The sequence below is a fragment of the Ceratotherium simum genome, chromosome 1 (genome assembly GCF_057802395.1).
Source record: "Ceratotherium simum simum isolate JZ-2026a chromosome 1, ASM5780239v1, whole genome shotgun sequence".
NCBI lineage: Eukaryota > Metazoa > Chordata > Mammalia > Perissodactyla > Rhinocerotidae > Ceratotherium > Ceratotherium simum.
In genome coordinates, this window is record NC_141900.1 from 86,378,081 (window position 1) to 86,401,059 (window position 22,979).

At 42.7% G+C, this 22,979-nt stretch overlaps 1 protein-coding gene across 1 annotated transcript; it reads left to right on the forward strand.

Moving 5' to 3' along the window:
* The first annotated feature begins 3,762 nt into the window (after window positions 1-3,762).
* CPA2 (carboxypeptidase A2) lies at window positions 3,763-22,336 on the forward strand. The gene is given in 11 exon segments (XM_087435598.1): window positions 3,763-3,827; window positions 5,971-6,052; window positions 7,043-7,177; window positions 7,770-7,865; window positions 9,598-9,699; window positions 11,768-11,866; window positions 13,208-13,314; window positions 14,693-14,787; window positions 16,365-16,564; window positions 18,628-18,712; window positions 22,149-22,336. Coding segments are annotated over 11 exon segments (1,254 nt in total).
* The last annotated feature ends 643 nt before the right edge of the window (window positions 22,337-22,979 follow it).

Here is a 22,979-nt window from a genome sequence, read left to right on the forward strand (position 1 = left end):
TGATTGTGAAGTGCTTTGGGGTCTGGTAACTCTACCGAAGGATTTAATTTGAAGTCGTGTCTCCTACAGTTCCCTTTAGTGGCTTACTCTCCCTGCAATTAGGCTACTCACTTTCTGGGGTTAAAGGGCAAAAGTGGGACGTGTGCCTAACATCATCCTTAATAGGAAGTAACATGCCATTCGAGCAATACCTAAAGAGAGCTATCATCTTTCTCTTTCTGAATTACAGCTTCCCTAGGGATAGGTTGATATGGAAGTATTTAGTTTGAAACAGTCTTTTCCTGGAGCTGAGTAGAATTCCCTTGGATAACTGGACAGTGCAGAACGTCAGAGCAGTGCCTGCTCCATCCCTGATCAGCCCTGGAGATTTGTGGGAGTCCCTTCTCCTCTTGGGGCCTCATTTCCTCATCTGGAAAGTAAGGGGGCTTTAATGATCTCTTTCTGGCTGGAGATTTTTGCAGTGATTCTCAAAAACAAGTTTTATTGGGAGTGATGGATATGTTCACGATGTTGATTGTGGTGATAGTTTCACGGGTGTACACATAGGTGAAAATGTATCAAATGGCATATTTTAAATATATACAGTTTATTGTATGTCATGTATACCTCAATACTGCTATCTAAAAAAACAGATTTTATCCAGCCTCTAGAATGATGAAGAGATAGAAGGATGAAGCTCTATTCTAATAAGGATCTGTTTATACAGCAGTCCCCCCTCATCCACAGGTTCGCTTTCTGTGGTTTCGGTTACCCACGGTCAACTGAGGTCCAAAAATATTAAATCAAAAATTCCAGAAGTAAACAATTCATAAATTTTAAGTTGTGCGCCACCATTCTGAGTAGCTTGATGAAATCTCTGAGCCATCCTGGTCTCTCCTGCCTGGGACATAAATCATCCCTTTATCCAGTGTATCTGTGCTGTATACGCTACCCACCTGTTAGTCACTTAGCAGCCACCTTGGTTATCAGATGGACTGTGGTGGTATCACAGTGTTTGTGTTCAAGTAACCATTATTTTACTTAATAATGGCTCAAAGTGCAAGAGTAGCAATGCTGGCAATTCGGATATGCCACAGAGAAGCCATAAAGTGCTTCTTTTATGTGAAAAGGTGAAAGCTTTTGACTTAATACGAAAAGAAAAAAGTCGTATGTTGAGATTGCTAAGATCTACTGTAACTTTTATTACAGTATAGTGTTATAATTGTTCTATTTTGTTATTTGTTATTGTTGTTAATCTCTTACTGTGCCTAATTTATAAATTAAACTTTATCATAGGTATATATGTATAGGAAAACACATAGTATATATAGGGTTAGGTATTATCCGCGGTTTCAGGCATCCACTGGGGGTCTTGGAACACATCACCTGAGGACAAGGGGGGACTACTGTATTGTCAGTGACAGAGAGAAACAACAGTGCTTTCTGGAATTTTCCCTGCAACCTTCTACTAAGGCTTGTGCTTTCTCCTCCTTCAACTTCTTCTATTTATTTTTTTTAATTACTATTTTTATCCATTCCAGGGAATGTCCTTTTCCCTCATCTCAGGGATCATCCTCGAGTTCTCTCTCTTTGGATTGCCCTAGGCTCAGGAGTGAGGGGGTCCAAGCTTCTCTTGGATCCCCGTTGGGGCTCTAGGCTTGGCCTCACAATCCTTTTCAGGAAGAAAAAAAAGCCATCACGTCCCTAACACTTACAGTGAATTTAACTCATTCGGTAGTATTTCTCAGCAAAAATTCCTTTTTGAAAGCATTTTTTAGGGAAGATGAAACAAATTCTTATAGTGGAACTTCACACAGTGTGACAATTGAGTGAGGAAATGTTGGGAGGCTGCTGTAGAGGTAACTGTCTGCCCTCCTTTAACACCCACTGGAAAGTACCCTTTCCCTGGCTCCTCCTCCTACACCTACTCAGGCACCAGTCACTCACCACAGACTTGTGATTCTTCCACTGAAATACCTCTTTGAGCCCATCTCTTGCATTCCCTCTGCCATCACCTAGTCCAGATGCATCATTTTAAATCTGGATTTCTTCAGGAAGCTCCTTACTTGGCTCCCTGCTTAGAGTATCTCTGCCCTGCAACCCATTCTGCAAGATCCATCATTCTCAATGCTGCCTTCATCAACCACTTACCAGCTCAGAAACTTCTGAGGCTCTCCATTTCCCCCTTTCATCAGGTGGAAACTCCTCTGCTTGGACTGAGGGGACCTCTACCATCTCACCCCACCTTCTGACATTTTATCTTTCCTACCATGTCCAGGGTCAAGTCTGCCCGAGTAGGGCATGTTTCCTCCCCAATCCAACCATGCGTTTTCCCAGTTCTCTACCTTTCTCATGTTTCCCTACCACCAGAAATGCAAGCTCTCCTCAGCAACTCCTCTCTGCTCTAAGATTCAGCTTGGGCCCCATCTTTTCCAAGAAGCTTTTACTGATTCTCTGAGAAAATTCATTTCAATTAATATGATGACTGTTTACTCGATAGGTGCTGGGGACATGAAGATGAATTGCGGCCTCTGGCTCTTGGTTTCTCTCTTCTCCCCGACGCCCAAGAGAATGAAACACCAAGTAAATCCAGGAGTTTCTTACACCAGAAACAACATATATATATATATATATATATATATATATATACACACACACACACATATTTCCCCTTCAAGCAGGTACTTGAGAATTCTAACCCAGGGATTTAAAGTGTATGCAGATGAAGAATTTGACACACGGGATAGATGAAATTTCCTTGTGTCTGTTTGTGGTTGATTCTTGCTAGGCTGAGTATAATGTGTGTGAATGACTAAAATGCAATAAAGTATGATTCCTGAAAACAGGTAGGTGTATTTTCTTTTTATGCAAATGAAGAAAAAAGTCAAATTAATGTAGATCTATGTCGATAGACAAGGAAAGATCACCTTTGTTTAAAAAAAAACCTTTGTTTAAAACACAGAATATAGGATATGGTCTAATCTTTGTTTAAGAAAAAGCTCTAAAACATAGAAGTTTGGAAAGATATACACCAAATGGTTTTCTTTGGGTGGAGGAATTATTGGTGATTAAATAAAACACTTCCTTTTTGTCTGAACTTTCTATAACAAGCAATTTCATTGTCATGATCAGAAAGACATTTTCATTTTGGGAAAAAGCACAGAAACAGGGACATCAATGTGGTACAAATTCAGATGGATTACTTTAGAGACAGTCCAAAATTGACTATTAAAAGGCCTTCTGTTTTTTTTTAATATAGGGTGAGGACTGGAAGGGGCCACATCTACAGGGAGGTTCAGCAGATGTGGACAGAGTGATTGCAGTGTTTCAGGGTAAACATTATAAAAATAAACAAATGGGCAAACTAATGGAATGTGATAGACAGGATGCCTGAGTAATTACTATAAATGCTGTGCCCTTTTTTTTGTCAGAGACCCAGAACGGACTTTAACCTCTAGGTCTATTAATTTGGCTTCTATTATTGATCACAGTTAGTGGCACTTTAGGTTGCAAATCATAAATACATGATTTGCCCTTGGTATGCTCTAACCATTTTGTTTTCTTTCCATCAAAGTTTGTTATCTCATCGTAGGAATGGAAAATGTACAGATTGGTGATATCACACAGGTGGGTGTCTACCACCTTGAGAATATGACATGCAGGTGGGATTTTAACCATGTGGGAATTCACTTGAGTTCTTAAATGGATCAGCCTCAGCCATGGTCCCTACAAATAAAGTTCAGGAGTGACACTGAATTCTGGACTCTGGGAAGATCCTTGACCATGAGGTTGATCCTGTTTTTTGGTACCCTTTTTGGGTATATCTACTGTCAACAAACATTTGTGGGGTAAGTTACGCTCTCTGGTACCTGTCTGAATTTTGCTTACGTGATTTACAGAGTCTCTCACTGGACTGTTGCAGAATAAGGGATGTAAACCTTCAGCATTTTCAGAGAAGTTCTCTTAGATTTGGAGAGGGGACAGTGGGAATAACAGGAATGAGTGATCAAAAAAAAGAGATGAATGACACAAAGGAAAAAATAAAAGTGAAAACTGAACACACATACCCTATGTCTCTCTGTCCTTACTCATTTTCCCCTCTGATGGTCAGAATGTATGGATGATAGACATCAACGAAAATAAAGCTGTGTGGCTGTTTGTCTCAGTTCATCTCAGTAAGTGTCTCAGTTACTCTCCCACCACCTCCTGCCTACCTTTCTGGGCTCCATCCTTCCTGTCAGCCCTTGTCCTCCCCATCTTCAGATCTAGCGCCAGGCAGTGGAACCTCATGAAGTGGAGGACCTGGGCTGCTGATTTTAGCTGGACTCCAGCTCTCATGGTTTTGTAAGATTCATCCTTGCTCCAAAGCACTTTGGCTCCAAGATTCTATGAAGGGCTTTAGGCAGCGTTTCTTGAAGACTGTTCCAGGGAACTATAAAGTGCCAAATAAATTCGTCCCCCCAAAATGGGTGGTCAAGTTTATTTACTGGTGTCAAATAAATTTGGGAATCAGAGGGCTAAACAAACTATAGGATTTCTAGGTGGTTTTACTAAATTAGTGTGCATTGTAAATCTATAAGAGGGGATCTAAGTTGCTGCACCTACCCAAATTTTTGATCATCAAACTCCTCCCCACCTTCATTTTTTTTTTTTGCTAAGCAACCCTATTCCCTGGAATGCACACTAGGAAATATTAGCATAATGTATTCTTTTTCTCCATGCCTTCCTGTTTTGTTTTTTTTTTTAAAGGTTTTATTTATTTATTTTTCCCCCAAAGCCCCAGTAGATAGTTGTCTGTCATAGCTGCACATCCTTCTAGTTGCTGTATGTGGGACGCGGCCTCAGCATGGCCGGAGGAGCGGTGCGTCAGTGCGCGCCCAGGATCTGAACCCGGGCCGCCAGCAGCGGAGTGCACGCACTTAACCGCTAAGCCACAGGGCCGGCCCTCCATGCCTTCATGTTTTAAAGGAGGACTCCTGGGAGTCCATGCATTAACCAAAAGGAATGAGACTCAAATTTTTAGACCCTCTGTGGCAGGTAGATACTTGGAGGCAGGAGAGCCTTGAAGATCTCACATTCTTTCACTTATGTATTCCACTAGAGTTCACTGGAAATTGCATAGCGTTTGGTTTCAGAAGACCCGGGTTTGGATCCCTGTATATGGCTCTTTATACCAATCCCTTCCTCACTGCACAAACGGGCAGGGCAGTGACTTGGGAAGTCAACCTACTTGGAGAAAAGTGATAGAGGAGGATCCTCTGTCATCAAGGAAGGGCTGTAAGAATCTAGCTCTACTACCCAACTTTTTGCTAAAGATATGTTTGCTTGTTTTTCAACTTATCTTTCCTGCCAAGGTGTCCTTGATATCCTTTATTTCTCACTCTGTGTGTGTGTGTGTGTGTGTGTGTGTGTAGAGAGAGAGAGAGCGAGAGAGGCACCTCATGACTTTTCTGGGCCCCAATTCTCTAGCCATACCCCAAGTTTGGGCCATATGAATGGGGTTTGGAGATGGAACTCTGATACATTTCAGTTAACAAGAATAAAAAAACACCCTAGGTCTACCCAGACATGGATTCAATTCCTCTTATAAAGACTTACAAGCACCAAACTAATTATTCCTTTTTTTTTTTTTTACTTATTTCTGAAAAACAGGAACAGACAAGTTTTAAAAGCCAACACTTTATGAGCAGCAGATGTTATTTGATAATCATTAACTAAAGGAAAGTTAACTTTAATGTCAAGCTTCCTGCTAGGAGCAGGTACACCTCTTAATTATGTAGATAACATTGCCTTGGGGGAAGTAAAGCCATTCTATCAACTGCTCTTTCTGGGGATGTGGGTCACTATACTATTTATTAGCTTCTCCATTGTCAAAGAGATTATTGACTGCTGCATTAACCTCTTAAATGCAGAGACTAATGAGCAGAAAGCAATGGGAAATGGTGTCCAGGTTTTGCTTTTATGGTCATGTGTGTGGTTAATATTCTTTAGAGACCAAGTTCTTGAGATCATACCAAGGAATAAAAAATAAATAAAACATCTGGTGGAATTGGAGGCTGAAGAACATTTTTAGGTATCTGTCCTAGAGGGGGTTCTGTTTCCAAGAGTGAATACTCCACAGTTAGACACGATTGAGATCTCTTATTTTGGACTGTATCTTGTCTTCCCTGACATAGTGTGGAATGCTAAGTCATGGAGCTGGGATGCAGAAAACCTGTGCTCTAGTGTCAACTATGTGACATTGGGCAAGTCACCTACCTTCCCTGTGTCTCATTTTCCCATTCAGTATAATAAGGATAAATATACCATTCTTCTACCTCACAGGTTTATTGTAAGAATGAAAAGAGAGATCCAATGTGAAAGTTACTTTGAAAAATTGTTGAACACCTTTAATGCATTATTTCCCTCCTAAAATAATCTATAATGTTAATATTCTGTTATGAAATGAATTGGATCACTTGAATGTCAACTGTTAAAAAAACTTCCATAGTTTTAAATAATCTTTACCATTGGCCAGTTTTGTTTTTTTTTTTTTTGTGAGGATGATCAGCCCTGAGCGAACATCCATGCTAATCCTCCTCTTTTTGCTGAGGAAGACCAGCCCTGAGCTAACATCTATCGCCAATCCTCCTCCCTTTTTTTTCCCCCTTTTCTCCCCAAAGCCCCAGGAGATAGCTGTATGTCATAGTTGCACATCCTTCTAGTTGCTGTATGTGGGACACTGCCTCAGCATGGCTGGACAAGCAGTGCGTGGGTATGCGCCCAGGATCCGAACCCCGGGCCACCAGCAGCGAAGCACGCGCACTTAACTGCTAAGCCACAGGGCCGGCCCCTCTGCCAGTTTTAATATCTAGCCATAAGGGGGAAAAACAAATAAGACATACGCCAATGCTCAGATGTTTAAAAAACCCTTCTTGCAATATCGTAGTGATTCCACAATGATTCCAGTCTGGTGGGCTTGAGATACAATAGATATGAATTGATTTCTTGAAATCTATCTGTGCTGAGCTGTCCATTTTCCTGGAATGACCCACTCATTGCTTTGGCCTTTTATCTCTTTCAGCTTGATTTCTGGAAATCACCCACCAACCTAAGGCAGACAGCCCATGTCCGAGTTCCCTTTGTCAGCATCCAGGCAGTCAAAGTTCTCCTGGAGTCCCAGGGAATTGCTTATTCCATCACGATTGAAGACGTTCAGGTAATTATCCCACAGACCATCCTTCTAGAGGCTTGCTGGTCTACATGAACTGAAGGTCCATCCTCTTTTATCTTTGGGAACCCTCTTCCAGGGAGGGACCTGTGGGTGCCATTAGGGTCTTCCTGCTACCTCTGCAGAGTGAGTAGGAAGGCGCTGTCCCTATCCCTTTTGCGTTTGGCACAAGTTGGATGTGGTAATAAAAAATTTAAGGAAAACGGCGAAAAGAGAGTCTCCGGCATGAAATATAAAGTACAAACTGAAGGGTGTTAGTCAAAGTAGGTAAAAGTAAGATGCTATTCATTTAGTTTTCTATTAGAGGTTACCTCAGGCCCTGGGTTCCCAGAAAAAAAGGATAAGCCATAAGACAACCACAGGGCTGACTGTCATCCTCTTTTTGCAGCATCTGGCTGGCTGGAAGTCCCATTAATGCCCCATCCACTTTCAGGGTGCTGCCAGAATCAGGGAAAGGCATGACCCCAAAGCCTATGGGACAGGAAGAGGACGACTGGGGACTGGGGACCTACCATTTCCTTCACAATTGTAGATTCAAATGCATTGGAAGCTAATCATAGGTATAATTGGTTTATCTTAGGTTCTGTCGGACAAAGAGAATGAAGAAATGTTATTTAATCAGAGAAGAGAATGGAATGGTAACTTCAACTCTGAGGCTTATCATACCTTGGAAGAGGTAGGTGTTTCAAAATGACCATCAGGGAAATGGGCCATTCTCTTCTCTGATGACAAGGCCTATACTTCCACCTGGCAATTTAATGGAAATTATTCTCATATTATTTCCTAACTTCTCCGTTTCCCTAGGATTGCACAGCCAGTATCAGTGTCACTGCCTTAAGGCAGGACCTGAAGCCCACCTGCTCATCCCAGCAGTCATCCCATTATTTTGGAGGTGTCCAGGGGCGTCTTAAGTGAGCACACAAACAGCCTCCCATGCTCATACTCTCTACTCAAGGCGCCCTTGCTGATTTCTGACCTGTGCTGCCCATAGAGCCATTTATGAGATATGCTTCATGGCTGCCACTGATGAAGAAATCAGGGAACACCTTGACACCTCTGACTTCCAGCCAAGGGTGGGGTCTCCCAACCTGCCCAGTGCTCTCAGACCTCATGGTAGCAAAGTCTTGTGCAGTCTGCTGTCTTTCCTCCCTTTTGTTGGTGTGAAGAATGCCCCCTTCCTCCACCTGGGTCACACACTGCCATCTGGGCACCTGAGCAGTGCTGCATTTGCCTATCTGTGACAGATTTTCTTGGGGCCCACAGGGGTCTATCTGCATTAACTGATTGGGGGGTGGAGGGCAGTCAGGAGGGAAAAGGGATGGGGTGTTAAGGGGGAGAGGTGGGAGAGTAGGAAAGAGCCAGAGAGGAGGTATCTGGTAGATACTGATTCCCCATACCAGGAATTCTAAAATGCAAAGAACTCGGAAAACAATTCTTCCCCCCTAATGTATTTGGTGGCAAAACCTGACCTGACCTAAACTCATTTTGGGGCAAAATCTGACCTGAACTGAGTTGCTACTCATTTGTTTCACTGCCAGAATTATTAATGTATTTGAATATGGAGCAATGCCACATGTGTAATATACAATATATGCTTCCTACCTTTCTAAAATTACAAGGAAAAAAAAATCTTAATTTTAAATATGTATGGCCCCCTAAGAGTTTCAGATAAGAGATTGTGGACCAGTACAAGGGTGAGGGAGAAAAGGGAGTAAAGAAAATAAGATGCACGCGCCCTCTCTTTCTCCTTTGCCGGGCCTCACAAATTGGTGTCTGCGTCCCACGGAGAGCAAATGCTAGCAACAGCTGGAGAAGCTGTTTTCATGCCGTTGACTCTCCAGGCCACGCCCAGACATGTCTCAATCCCAGCAATGGACACAGCTTGGGTGTCCCAGCCGCGCAGAATTTCAATCAGCCTTGCACATAGGCGCCCGACTAACTGGTGATGGAGGTGCATCTGAGGCATGCCCCCGGTTGCCGGGCCTGAACTAGCCCTGCTGCGTTTTGCAGCGTCTATCTCTAAATCCGCCTTTTTTTTGGTGTCATCACCACCTGTGTTCCTTCCGCTAGTCAGGGAGAGAATCTTCCTGGCTGGGAAGTTCCACCTGAGAGCTGGGCTGAGGACAGCCACAGGCAAGCCGGAGAAGTGCCATTTTGTTTTAAGCATAAAACTGGAAAGAGCCGGCTCCGCTGCTGCAAAATGGCTTCCCCCTTTCCAGCCCCTGCAGATGCCCAGTGACTCATCACGTTTCAGCTTTGATTCAAACGTCCCCAATCCTGCAGCATCTGCCACGCGGCCCTCTCCACTTTGTCCTGAGGGAATGGAAATGGAGGAGAAAGAAAGTGACTAATGGATGCATCAGATTATTCATTTGCAGATGTCTATTTGTTCTTTGTAAACATTTAAGATTTCCCAAGAATTGGATCACCTCGTTGCTGAGCACCCTGGTCTAGTGAGCAAAGTGAATATTGGCCATTCTTTCGAAAACTGGCCCCTGAACGTGCTCAAGGTACACAGGTGCAGCTGTTGTTTTTCCTCCCGATGCTTCTAGAATCCCGCTCTTCCCAGGCCGACTGTCAGTCCCGGCTCTGCCGGAAGAGCGCTTCATTTTTTTCCCATTCCTAACCGGTCTTTGCTGGTTTTCAGTATCCACCTCCCCACTGCGCCCACCCCCCCTTTCTTTTTCTTTCTCCTGCGCAATCTGACGCAGGTCTGCAGGAGTGAATTAATGCTCTCATCTTGATAGATTCGCTCTCAGGGTACCGGCTGCGAAGGCGCCAATAGGAGCAAAGGAAGGGGGAGGTGGTGCTGGCCCCGGTGAGGAGGGGGATGGGAGAAGTAGGGGGCGATGCGGGAGGTGGTGCAGGCCGCAGGGTGAGGAGGGTGGGGGAGGTGGCGTGGGCCCCAGAGTTGGGGGGGGCCGATGCGGGAGGTGGTGCGGGCCCCAAGATTGGGGGGGGGTTGGGGGAGGTGTTCTGTAGTTAATCAAGGTAGGAGTTCTCTTTTTTTCATCTTTTCTTTCTTCTTTTTTTCTTTTAACCAAGAGATTAAAAAAAGAAAAAAAGCTCCAAGTACTTGCCTGAGCCGCGCTTAAAAAAAAGAAGAGTTCTTGCAGTGTGCAGAAGGAAGCCGGACAGCTAAACCAAACCGCAAAGGCAAATGCCCAGAAAGGAAGGTAGTTTTTAGGTGCTAGCTGAAAAAGGGTAGGGTTTTATTCCAACCTGTAACGTCTAACAGTCTTAGTGCTGATAATTTCAAGCTTTTTCACCTTGCCCTGAAAAAAGACGAGTGAAAATTATTTCCCCGGATTTCCTAGAAAGAGTTTGTTAAGAAAAAAAAAAAGGAGCGATAATGTCACAACTCCCTGCTAAATTTGGAAGCGTTATGGCTGAGAACCAGCAGACTCATTGGGACAGATGGATTTCTCCAGAGCGTTTTTCCCAAAGCAGGCCTGGGAGGAGTGGTTTGCCTACTTTATGACACTGGGGTACATTTGCTAATATTTACTACTTTGTCCTTGGGTTTTTTTTTTTTTTTAATTTCCTCTTTCCTGTTTCTCCTACAACTGGGTCAGGAAACCCCAGATTCTTCTCCCCCTTGGATTTTCCTGGTCTTCCCTTCTCCAGGGTGGTTTGGTGGTTGAGAATGTTATGTTTTTTTGCAAGTTCCCTGCTTTTTACATTTGAGCTCTGTGAAGGAAAAGGCACAAAACACTTTCAACTAAAACTTTCAAAACCCTGTGAAATGTAATTTTTTGCAAGGATTTGCATTTCTCATTTACCTTATCTGCTATGTTTAGAATGCTACACAGAGGTAGAAGCTGATAGTGCAAAAATAATCTTTTCCTCCCCATTTACTGATCCAAGTGGCAAAGCCACTGTTCCAAATAAAACTGAGTCACTTAGATCATAAAATTTAAACTCTGGAAAGCACCTCCAGAGCCTACCATCCTTTTTTATGGACTCAAAAGGTTATCACAAGCATTTTTACTACAAAAATAACACAATCATTGCATAAAATTAGAAAATAGAGAAACAAACTGAAAAAAGAAGAAAAAGGAAAAAATCCATATAATTCTAATTCCACAACTATGGGATAATGTATATTAACATTTTGTTGTATATCTTTCTCTTTCTTTCTCTCTTTTCTTTTCCTCCCGTTCTCCCTTTTTGTCATATGTTTGTGTGTACATATATATACATACACATGAACTAGCCTTTTTAAAAAATAAAAATGGCATCATACTATTCTGTAACCTGTTTTTTAAAATTTACAGCATATGATAAACATATTTTCATGTCATTACATTATCTGCAACAAGCTTTTACAAACTTCAAAGGAGAAAAAGTCTGTCCCCCTCTTGTTAGCCTGCATTTAAGCTTACATCAAAAGGAAGGGATGAAAAAATCACTTTAGATGAGAAGAGTTAATCGGCAGCATCACTGTCTACACCTCCTCCTTCTCTCTCAGTCACATGAAGTACATCTAAAGAGGGACAGATGAGACCCCAGGGAAAAGATAGGGGTGGAGGGTCCTGCAGCAGTGGAGCCGTTCCCATTTCCATGCTTGTTTTGCAGCTCAGCACTGGAGGAGACAAGCCAGCCATCTGGCTAGACACCGGAATGCATGCTCGAGAGTGGGTTACACAAGCTGTTGCACTGTGGACAGCAAATAAGGTCATTTTGGCTGAAATTCCTTGTCTTTCTGGTGTGAGGCCGCACCTAACCACACACAGTTCCTGTGATCCTAACGGCTGATGCTAGCAGCCCAAGCCCTTCTTTTGGCACACAGGCAGGAAAAAGACCCATTCCACCTTTTTTTGGTATTGCCCCATCCAGCATCCTGGCACTCTTCTCGGGGGCCGGCCACTGTGTGCTCTCTTAAAAGACAGCGAGGTAGAAGAAATTCAGAAGGTGGTGAGTTTGGACCCTGGGAGTCAAGTTTCAACATAAGAACAGACTAGAGAAAAATTGCTTTGGTGCCTGGTACTCTGAGGGCTAGAAATCTACAAAATCTATAAAAATCTATGAAATCTATAAAATTTTGAAAGAGGCTCACCTGGAAAATATAAACAGGTGATGGAAGAGTTTACTTTGACCTACAGATCCAAAGTGGAAGTAGTTAAGGGTTTGGGGTTATTCTGAAAATTTTCCAAATATGATTTTGAAGTCAGGGTGTAGCAATACGTCTCTTCCACATGTTTGTTGGAATTAGAGTCAGGACACTGGGCTGGGTGTGACCTAGTCTAGTAGTTCTTAAGTAATTCAAAAATGACATGCTATAAATCAGAATGTTAATTCATGAGCAAAGGAAATCAATCCACATCAGATCATTCAAGCATGTGCAACCACGTGCATATCGACTGATACATTTTTCCGTTCAATTAAAATGCGGTTACCTTTAGGGTATTATGAAATGGATATTTAACAGTTGAATAATAATGCCTTAGGATGGCTGAGCACAGGAAATGAATAAATTTTAATCCACCAGAAACTTCAACTCTACTGCAATTGATCACAAGTAGAAATTTAATTCACCAAATGGAGTTTAACTTCTCTGTCTCTTTAGAAAAGTCTCTGAATATTTAAGTAATCGGATGTTGGTCATGACTACTTTTGGAAAGCTAGCCTGTGTGGTGATTAAGGAAAACTGAAAAAAATTTCTTTGGTCCATAGATCCCTATAAGCCACATAGACTATTGCCCACCATTGCAAAATGCCCCACCAGAATTAATAAGAATTCTGCTTTTGAGAGAGAATGGATAAATGATAGCTGTGGTTTTTTTTTTTTTTTTAAATATAAGTAAATTATTCTGACTGGAAATAAAAGTATAGACTCTGGCATATTAAACACATTAATATTGCAGGAGATCGGACAGGAGTCCTAAGAGACTATCAATGACCAGCACTGATATCTAGTTCATGTTTAGAAAAAACACATTGCCTTAATATTCTATCCTGTGGTCCCTGACGAAAAAGGAGTATGAACTTGACGTACATGTTGTTGTCTCTGCTCAGATTGCTTCTGATTATGGAAATGGTCCATCCATCACTTCCATTTTGGACATGGTGGATATCTTCCTGCTGCCAGTCACAAACCCTGATGGATATGTGTTCTCTCAAACTAAAGGAACCCGGGACTTGTTCTCTTCTTCAACAAGGATCTAAGGAGATGTGTAGGAACTTCAAAAACAAAATAAAAGTAATCTTTCTGTTCTTGATTTACTCTAAACAGAATGCCTGATTTCTCAGTAGTGGCCCTGTATTGAGGCATATGGTGGAGTTTATAATCACTTCTTGTTCTAGCACACGATGTCTGTACCTATTGCCTCGGTCAGAGCCCATTTCAGCTGTTAGGCTGGGCTATTAGAGCTCAGTGTTCACTGTGAGTTACCTAGGAGATTTGTTCCAATTATCTCTGTTTTTGTGGTAGGACTGATAGAAAAGAGGAGGTGGATGTTACCTGCTGGCAGTTAGATTGCAGTAGGATTTAGGTACGCAGTACAATGCCTCTAGCATTTTACTTACAACCTGTAGAAGAAATCCTCTGTAATATCACTAAAAGGAGTGATGTTGTCTTTTTTTTCTTTAAAATCTCACTACAAAACACTGTTATGGCGACAGTGACCCCATGTATAGTCAGAATGAATCAAAGCTTTGAGTTTGTTTTTGGAGAGAGCTGACTACGATAGTGTTTTTCAACGTGTGTTCAAAAGGGACTCGTACAAATACTAGTACTCATCTTGTGAGATACCCTATGAATAAAGGGTTCCACGATCAAGTTTGGGAAATACCGCCCACAGTATTGCTTTCTTGGAGGTTCATAAAAAACATTAAGGCATTAAAAGACTCTTGGAAGTTCTGAAGTAAATTAGCCAATTTAGTCCTATATTTTCCCAAAACATTCTATCACAGAACCTTTGCTCCCCACTTTTTGTTTTGTTTTTTGTTGTTGTTGTCAACATTTAACAGAACTAGTGTTCTGGGGCCGGCCCGGTGGCGCAAGCGGTTAAGCGCATGTGCTCCGCTGCGGCCCAGGTTCGCAGGTTCGGATCCCGGGCGCGCACAGACGCACCGCTTGTCAAGCCATGCTGTGGTGGCATCCTGTATAAAGTGGAGGAAGATGGGCACGGATGTTAGCCCAGGGCCAATCTTCCTCAAGAAGAAAGGGGAGGATTGGCATCAGATGTTAGCTCAGGGCTAGTCCTCCTCACAAAAACAAAACAAAACAAAACTAGTGTTCTAAGGAATGTGGTTTGGCAGGTATTTGTTTGAGGAGGCAGGAGACTATCTACCTCTTGCCTCGGTGAGACAACCAAGAAGCTCCAAGCAGAACCCCTTATGAGGACTATTCGACACCTCCTCGGGCAAGGGAAATTAGTGCAATTCCAAAGGGGCCTTCCTGGGAGAGAGCAAGGGAGATTAACAGCATTCTAAAGAGACTTTCTCATCAGGCTGAATGACTGTCTTTCTCTTTTCTGTATTCTCTCTTGGTTGAATTTTAAAGAATCGTGTGTGGCACAAGACCCGGTCCAAGGTATCTGGCAGCCCCTGTGTCGGTGTTGATCTGAACCGGAACTGGGACGCAGGTTTTAGAGGTGAGCGCAGGGACTTGCCCCCAGAGATGCTCAGATGTTGTCTGGCCAGCTAGCTATTTTGCATGGCTCTGCTGCAGTACTATCAGCCTGCTAAGCCCGTTCAGGATTGAAGCCATTGAAAAACCCGTTTGAAAAACACTTAACTAAATTCCCTTCACAGGCGCGCAGTGCTGTCACAGAGCTCTGAACAGCATTTAATATATTTTGTCTCACATCTTGGTTTTCCCACAAGCCGTAGCCCCAGCTCGGCTGCTGAGCTTCCAGAGCAAGACTGCACACAATGGCGGGAGGCCTCAGGAAGCCCTGAACTAACCACTAGAGGGGGTAAGGATCTATTCAGAGAAGAAGCATTACATCATCTATGGATGCTTCGAGAAAGAAAACTAAAAAGAAGTACAAATAGGATTAAAAAATTGCTTTTCAAAATAGAGTCAAAGAGAAAATATTAGCTTGCTGCTCTGGCTTTGCTGATTTGCGGCTCTGATTTTTCAGAGTTCAGTGGTAGGCTGGTTGGGGGCTCCTTTCTGCTTTCAGGCACCAGTTAAAACCTCTTGTGTTTCTCTAATCACAGGATTGGAATTTGTTTGGTTTTTCCTCATTAGGTGTGGTAACAGTGAGGTTAGAAACTGTCTTTATCACTCTAGTATTCCTAACACCTAGCACGGTGTCTGGAACACAGAAGGCAATCGTTAATATTTGTAAGACAAATGAATTAATGAGAGTCATTGAGCCAAGAAAGGACATACTTGGGAATTTTGACAAGATATGGATGAGTGGCAACTTCATTCATTGCTTTTACAATGGGTTTTATTTTTTTAGTGTAGGAAAAAAAATCAAAGCATCAGATCTTAAATATTGAACAATGCCCAGCAATTCAATGTCAGTTTTTTCCTGAAATATTGTTCTTATTAAATAATCTTAAAATAAGGTGACAGGTTGTATTTATACTTTGTCCATATCATTTAGAGACCCTGGGCAGTCCCAGCCCCCAACTGTCCCCTCAGAGTTTCTCTAGCATTCAGAGCCCTGGTCAGGCCACAGTAGACCTACCTTAGTGGTCAAGAGTAACTCTAGTTGCTGAGAAAATCAAAGCCAAAGGTGGCCTTGTTGTCAAATGTAGTTGTGATTTCCTCACCGCAGAAAGGGTGTTAGAGGTTCCTTTCATTTGTAGGTTTATGGCTTAAAAGTACAGATGCATAGACTCTTCCACTCTTGGGCTCTAAGAATTGGAAGAGATCCCAGAAAATGAGCTTGCTCAACTCCCACCCAGTGCAGGAATTCCATCTATAATATTAAATCTAGCTTTTCTTCCAACATCTCCCACAGAGAAGAGATGATCTAATTTGATAGCTCTTTCTGCCATATAGAGGAGCCATATTTTTAAAGAAGAGATATGTGTGCAGAATCACTTCAGTTAGGCTTCCCCAACTATGCCCTTAAGTATTGACTCCATCTAACACCGTGACAATCTTGCTCTGATTTCCAGAGGAGGAACTTAGTGATGCGTGGTAACCGCCCCCATACAGTGTCTCCTTAAAGCTCTCTGTTCTCACTGGGCTTCTTCTGCATCCCATCAGGACCTGGAGTCAGCAACAACCCCTGCTCCGATTCATACCACAGACCCAGTGCCAACTCTGAAGTTGAAGTGAAATCCATAGTGGACTTTATCAAGAGGCAAGGAAACTTCAAGGCCTTCATTACCTTTCATAGCTATTCCCAGCTGCTAATATTCCCGTATGGGTATGCATGTACCAAGTCAGATAACTTTAATGAGCTGGTAAATTTCTGAAACTTCATTTCAGCTCAGCCACAGCATCCATTGGGTGGACAAGAAAGTTTCGTCATAAAGCTAGGTACTGAGATGGGAGTGTACTAGTGACAGGTTACAAAGATATACATATACATAACATGTCCAGCCACTGAGAAGATTGTGATGCAGGCAAAAGTTTGAAAGACTGGTTATGGACTTCCTGAAATTAAGTTTTCTTGGGAAATAGAATTCATGAAATTATTATTGCCCTAATCTATATGAGCAGGAACCTGATTTGACCATAAATTCCCAGGATGTGCTTTATGTTGCTTAGGAAATAACCACTTGGATTTGGACCTGAGGCTCTTGGTTCTGTAGTCAGATGCTCTATGCTAAGCAATGCGGTCTCCCAGCTCCTTAATACCTTCCTGGTGCCTTCAGCTCTGTGACCTGCTGTCATGATGCACTGGTATGATATTTGGTGTAAGACACTCACTTTCCTAACTTGATACCTTCCATCATCTTTCCTATTTCAGGAATGAGCAAACTGGTGGCAGCCTTAAGTCGGATAGTGACATCTCAGGGGGCTGCTTACAATTGAGCAAGACCTATCCCAGCTGAAGAGAATGTCCATTTATTTCCAATTTGGCTTTTAGGCTTGGTTTTTGAAACCCATATATTAGAGATAAGTCCTGAGATGGAACCTTTCAGTCACTTTACTTTCAAATAGATGATTGTCGGTAGCCCCCAGCAGAAATGGAATAGATTATTCCAATTCAGGTGTATCTTTCATCTCATCAGTTGTATTTTAGGCCTGTAGGGCAATTTTCAGGGTTTTGATGGTGGATATTACCACTCAAGGTCGAATGGGGGGAACAAGAATATCAGGGTTGGAAGAACCTAACTTTTAGTAGACCTAGATAACCTTAAATTATCCAACCTGGTGCTCAGATCTCTGCCAGATAGTCATCCGGCCTATGATTGGACAGATTCTTGCCTCCAAAAGAGCCTATTGCATGTTGGGGCAGGTTTGACTTGTTTGAGTTCTTCCTTATAGAGAGCCAAAACTTACTCCTATGGTTTTTACCTACCAGTCCTGGTGTATCGTCTTACTCCAAAGAGCAAATTTATTTCCCCTTGAGAGGGAAAATCCATTAATTACTTGAAGACCAGTAGCCTGCTTCTCTTAGGTTTTTCCTTATCCCCACTGAACACCCCCAGTTCCTTCAAGCACGCATAATATGGTCCCAAGTTCCCTCACCATTCTGGTTGCTATTTTCCAAGGCATGCTTTAGTTTGTCTGTGTTCTTCAAGGGGTGCTCCCAGAAGTGAATGTAAAACTTGTATTGTGGGTTAACCAGCACAGAGCAGAGCGTGACCATGACTGCCCTCATCCAGACTGTGCACTTCTGCTTATGCAGTTGAGGGTCACATTAGTTTTTTGGCAGTTGTTCTGGGCCGTTGACTCATATTGGGCTCATTGACAACTGAAACCCCCAGGCTCTCTGAGGATTCTACCGAGCCAGGTTTCCCCCCATCTGGTAATTGTACAGTTGTTTTCCTGGACCCAAGTTCAAGATCTTACATTTATCCCTAGCAAGGACAGTAAAGCCTCAATCAGTCAAAATTGGAACCCTCAAATAATGGAAAATATTTTGCTGAGCTCTGCTTCTTGGAAAAAGAGACAATCATAAGGAAATAAGCCAATGTAGGGATCTAGTAAAAAAAAAAAATGAATTTCCCGGGTACATCCTGGGGTCAGTACACACTCTCTTTAGCCCCTTACTCCTACCTTATTTCCAGCCACATCCCTGAACAAGGAGAGCTGGGAGCAAAATAATGACCCTGGGGTATTTATTGCAAATACCTGGGTGATCAAATAAGCACTGAGGGTCTTCATGTTATATTTTCAAAGCCAACAGAAGTGAACTTGTGCTTATTTCTCAGTGAAAATGGTTGAAATAAGGAGGGTGTTGTGCTTAAGTCTCAACTAACCAGAGAGTCCAATTAATCAGACTATCTCATTCTGCATCTATTCTCCCAAGAGACGAATATTATCCATCCACCTTTCCTTGGTTTTCTCATTCTAGAATGAAGTGGCCCAAAAGGCTGCTCAACCTGTGAGAAGCCTGCATGGCACCAAGTATCAAGTGGGACCTATCTGCTCAGTCATCTGTAAGTATCTAATGTGTTTTACAAATGACCCACTAACATGGCAGGCACTATGTGACTTTGGGCCAAAGCCTTTAAGTGCCCCGATGTGAAAGGCATGGAACCTTCACGCAGGGAACCCAGCCTTACCCAATTTCCCTCAGTAAGGCTAGATCTCCTCCATGAGATACCTACTATGTGATACCTAGAACAAAGAATTTCCTAAATATTTGAGTTGTGTGCTCTCCCCTCTGCTTGTCCCGATCCTTACAGTTCACTCTCATTAAGTGCAATCTCTTTGCCTGAAAATGGGCCTTTAACAAGACCTGGTCCTAAGTCATACACTTTTATTAATTTTTCCTTTCCCAGCTAAGAAAGGCTTATACTCTGAGTAATCCCATGGACTGTGCGTGGGGACAGAATAGATGCGACTCTTTTTTTTTTTTTTTAAAGATTTTATTTATTTATTTTTTCCCCCCAAAGCCCCAGTAGATAGTTGTGTGTCATAGCTGCACATCCTTCTAGTTGCTGTATGTGGGACGCGGCCTCAGCATGGCCGGAGAAGCAGTGCGTCGGTGTGAGCCCGGGATCCGAACGCGGGTCGCCAGCAGTGGAGCGCGCTCACTTAACCACTAAGCCACGGGGCTGGCCCTAGATGCGACTCTTTAAGAGGACCCAGATGATTCAGTGGATAGACTCTTTTGCAGCCGTTTGTCCATGCAGAGTTTGGGGAGACAAAGAGGAAGACAAGTCGGGGACACTGGCAGTGTCAGGAATAAGTCTGGGGAGTCTGCTGTCAGACTTTCTGAGACTCCCCTCTCCCACAGTGGATCGGGATGAAAACAAGAGATGACTTCAGTGCTGTGGGAAATCCTAGTGCACCCTCATGCAGATTCTGAGTCCCTTAGAGGAATCCCCCCACTTCTTTATGGACAGAGACAGAAACTCAGGACCCCATAGTTGAATGCCCAGGAGTTCCGTAGTGCTTCCATGCCTGAGGATCCTTTGGAAACAAATGCCTCTTATAGGCACCCACTCTGTTCAGCACACTTTTATTAAGCATCTACAATGTGCTGATCATTATGCCAAGTACTGGAGATGTAATGAACGCACTGTTCAAACACAGAGAACTCACTGTTTAATATGGGAGATGAACAGAAAGACAAATGAACTTTAGTATGATATGTGCAATAGTAGGCTATACATAGTACAAAAGTATTCAAAAGTTGGGGGGACTTGGCAGTGGCACAGTCAGGAAAAGCTTCATATAGGAAGAGGGCAGGATTTTGAAGATTGGTCACCAGAAAGCTAGAGAAAGGGAAAATGGGGCATTCTGGTTAGTTAACAGTACATGCAAAGATGTAGGAGCATGAAACTGCATGATGGGCTCTGGGAACTACAGGAGGTTTTGGACTACTGGAATGAAAGTGGTAAGAAGGGGAGTGGGGGAGTTCGGGTTTTTGTGTGCCATGTTAAGGAGTTTAGGTTTTAACCCAAAGGATTCTGGAAGCCATTGGAGAGTTTTCAGCAGGGCAGTGAATACGTTAAGGCACTGTATTTAGACAAAATGCATCAGCAGGATGGAGTGATGGTGGACTGGAAGTACGAACATCCCACAGGGAGAGTAGGAAGGGTTCAAGTGAGAGATGATGGCCTAAACTGGAACATTGCCAGGGAGGACGGAAGGGAGGTAAAAGCAAAGCCTTTTGTCATTTATTGCATGTGGAGTGTTTCTCACTGAAGGTCATTGAATGGTGCCATTAATTGAGGGAGTGATCCAGGAAGGTGAAAGAGGGGTGGGGTTGAAAAAATAATGAGTTCAGTTCTGGTCATATTGAAGTTGAGATAATTGGAACGTATGCAAGTAGAGATGTCCTGTAGGCTTTGGGATACGTGGCCCTTTGAACTCATCCTCCCTTGATTTCTTCATCTATGAAATGGGTTGTCCAGAGGCTCAAAAGATAAAATGTAGAATAAAAGTGTTCACTAACTCTAAGGCACAAGTAAATGTTGCTTGTTAGTTTCCTGGTGAACTACTCTCCTCCAGATACCTCTGATCCTTAATGTGGTCCAACTTTTTTCATAGGATCCTCGTCATTTATTGATAATGATAGTTATAATCACAACCGACATGTTTCGAATGCCTACTCTACATTCATTATCCCAGCTCCTTCATTTAATCTCTCAGAACTTCAGTTTCTTCATCTGTAAAGTGGGAATAATACTAGTATCTACCTCATTACCCAGGTGGGGATTAAAATGAAGCAATTTAGCATAGAGCCTAATACATTTAGTAAGCACTCAACAAATGTTGGAATCATAAACATTATATTATCCCATTTAATTCTCAGTACTCTGTGAAATAAGTAGTAGTATTATCCCTATTTGATGGATGAAACATTTGGGACTTGGAGAGGTAAGCAACCTGCCTTCGGTCACCTAACTAATGATTTGCAGAATCAGGATTCAATCTGAAGTATTCTGTCTACTATGGACCTCCTAGTGGGATCAGCTGTGTTGTGTAGCCACACCAAAGGTGTAAGTTAGTAATTTTGGTCCCTAGGAAGATTCAGTTTAAGTCAGCAAACCATTTGGTGTTTGTTATTTACCAGGCACTACCGTAGCTGCTGTGGGTGAAGGCAAAAACACAAGCCACAGGAGTTCATAGTGTTAATTCACAATATTAACCACTAGTCCTACTCCTTCCTGGTACAACTTCCCTAGTCTTCCCCTTTGCCCAGCTCCGTTCTTAGGAACTAGGTGACTTCTCCATCTCTGCCCCAGCGATCTCCTCCATTTGACCACTACCTGCCCTCCCTGGGAGGGGCCTCAGAGCTGGTCCATTGCTCAGCTCTTCTGAGTCATGATTGCCTACAAGTCTTTGTAGGCTAATGCTACCCTCCTTCATCATCTGTCACGTCAGTGGCCACGTGTTATACAGGTGCACGTTACTCTATTGGTTTAACCCAACACTTATAGGTGCTGGGCATGTTATTTGACATCAGAACAAAGCCTGCTTCACCCTTATACTGAAAGTCCCCTGAGGGCAGGGACCAAATCTCTTACTCTATTTGTAATCCCTCCTCTCCCACCAGAGAAAACAATATCTACACCTGGCACTTGTCTAAAGAAGGAAGTGATGTGGCCTCCCTAAGGTGCAGAAGATGCCGATTAGGAGAGCAGGCAGGATTCCAAATGGGTGAGTGAAGCCAGAGGATCCTAAGGACACCAAAGGAAGGCTAAGTATAGTGTCCATTTGAATAACACGTTTTGCTTTTCAAATTAATCTTGTATTTTTTCATCAGCACGACCCCCTACTAACCCATCCCTGCTCTCAAGGTCCATGCAGATAGGGGCCTAACTTATCCTTGATAATGGTGGAACTTAATCTAGAGGTTATATAGCTGTGAGAGGCCAGTGGGAATAGCACAACCAGACTTTTTTCACATTTACCCTTCAGACCAAGCCGGTGGAGGAAGCATTGACTAGTCTTATGACTTTGGCATCAAATACTCATTTGCCTTTGAACTAAGAGGCACAGGTCGATATGGCTTCCTCTTGCTGGCCAATTAGATCTTGCCTACAGCTGAAGAAACCTGGCTTGGCTTGAAGACAATCTTGGAGCATGTGTGAGACCACTCCTATTAGGGCTCTGAGCAACAAATACCATTAAAAGTTCTTTGGGTTGAAGCAAAGTTAGGTTGTGATTATTTCTTTTTCTAATTTTGATCTAGGAGCATTATGTTTTCAATTTTTGTTGCCCTAAAACACAGCAAGCCACTGAGTTGTACCCCTTCATCATTTTTTTTTACTCCATCCTTAGCAAAATGCTCCCAACATCCTTTAAAATTTTTTTTAAAAACTGTGATAAAATATACGTATCATAAAATTTACCATTTTAACTATTTTTAAGTGTATAATTCAGTGGCATTAAGTAAATTCACAGTGTTGTGCACTCATCACCACCATCCATCTCCAGAACTTTTTCATCATCCCAAACTGAAACTGTACCCATTAAACACTAACTCCCCATTCTCCCTCCCTCCAGCCCCTGGTAACCCCTGTGCTACTTTCTGTCTCTATGCATTTGCCTATTCTAGGTGCCACATATAAATGGAATCATATAGTACTTGTATTTTTGTGACTGGCTTATTTTCCTTAGCATAATGTTTTCAGTATTCTTCCATGTTGTGGCATGTGTCAGCTCCTTCACCTTAATAGAGTAGCATTTAAGAGCTAGAAGGGGACTTTTGAGTTCATTTATTCAATAAATCCTAATTAAGCAACTACA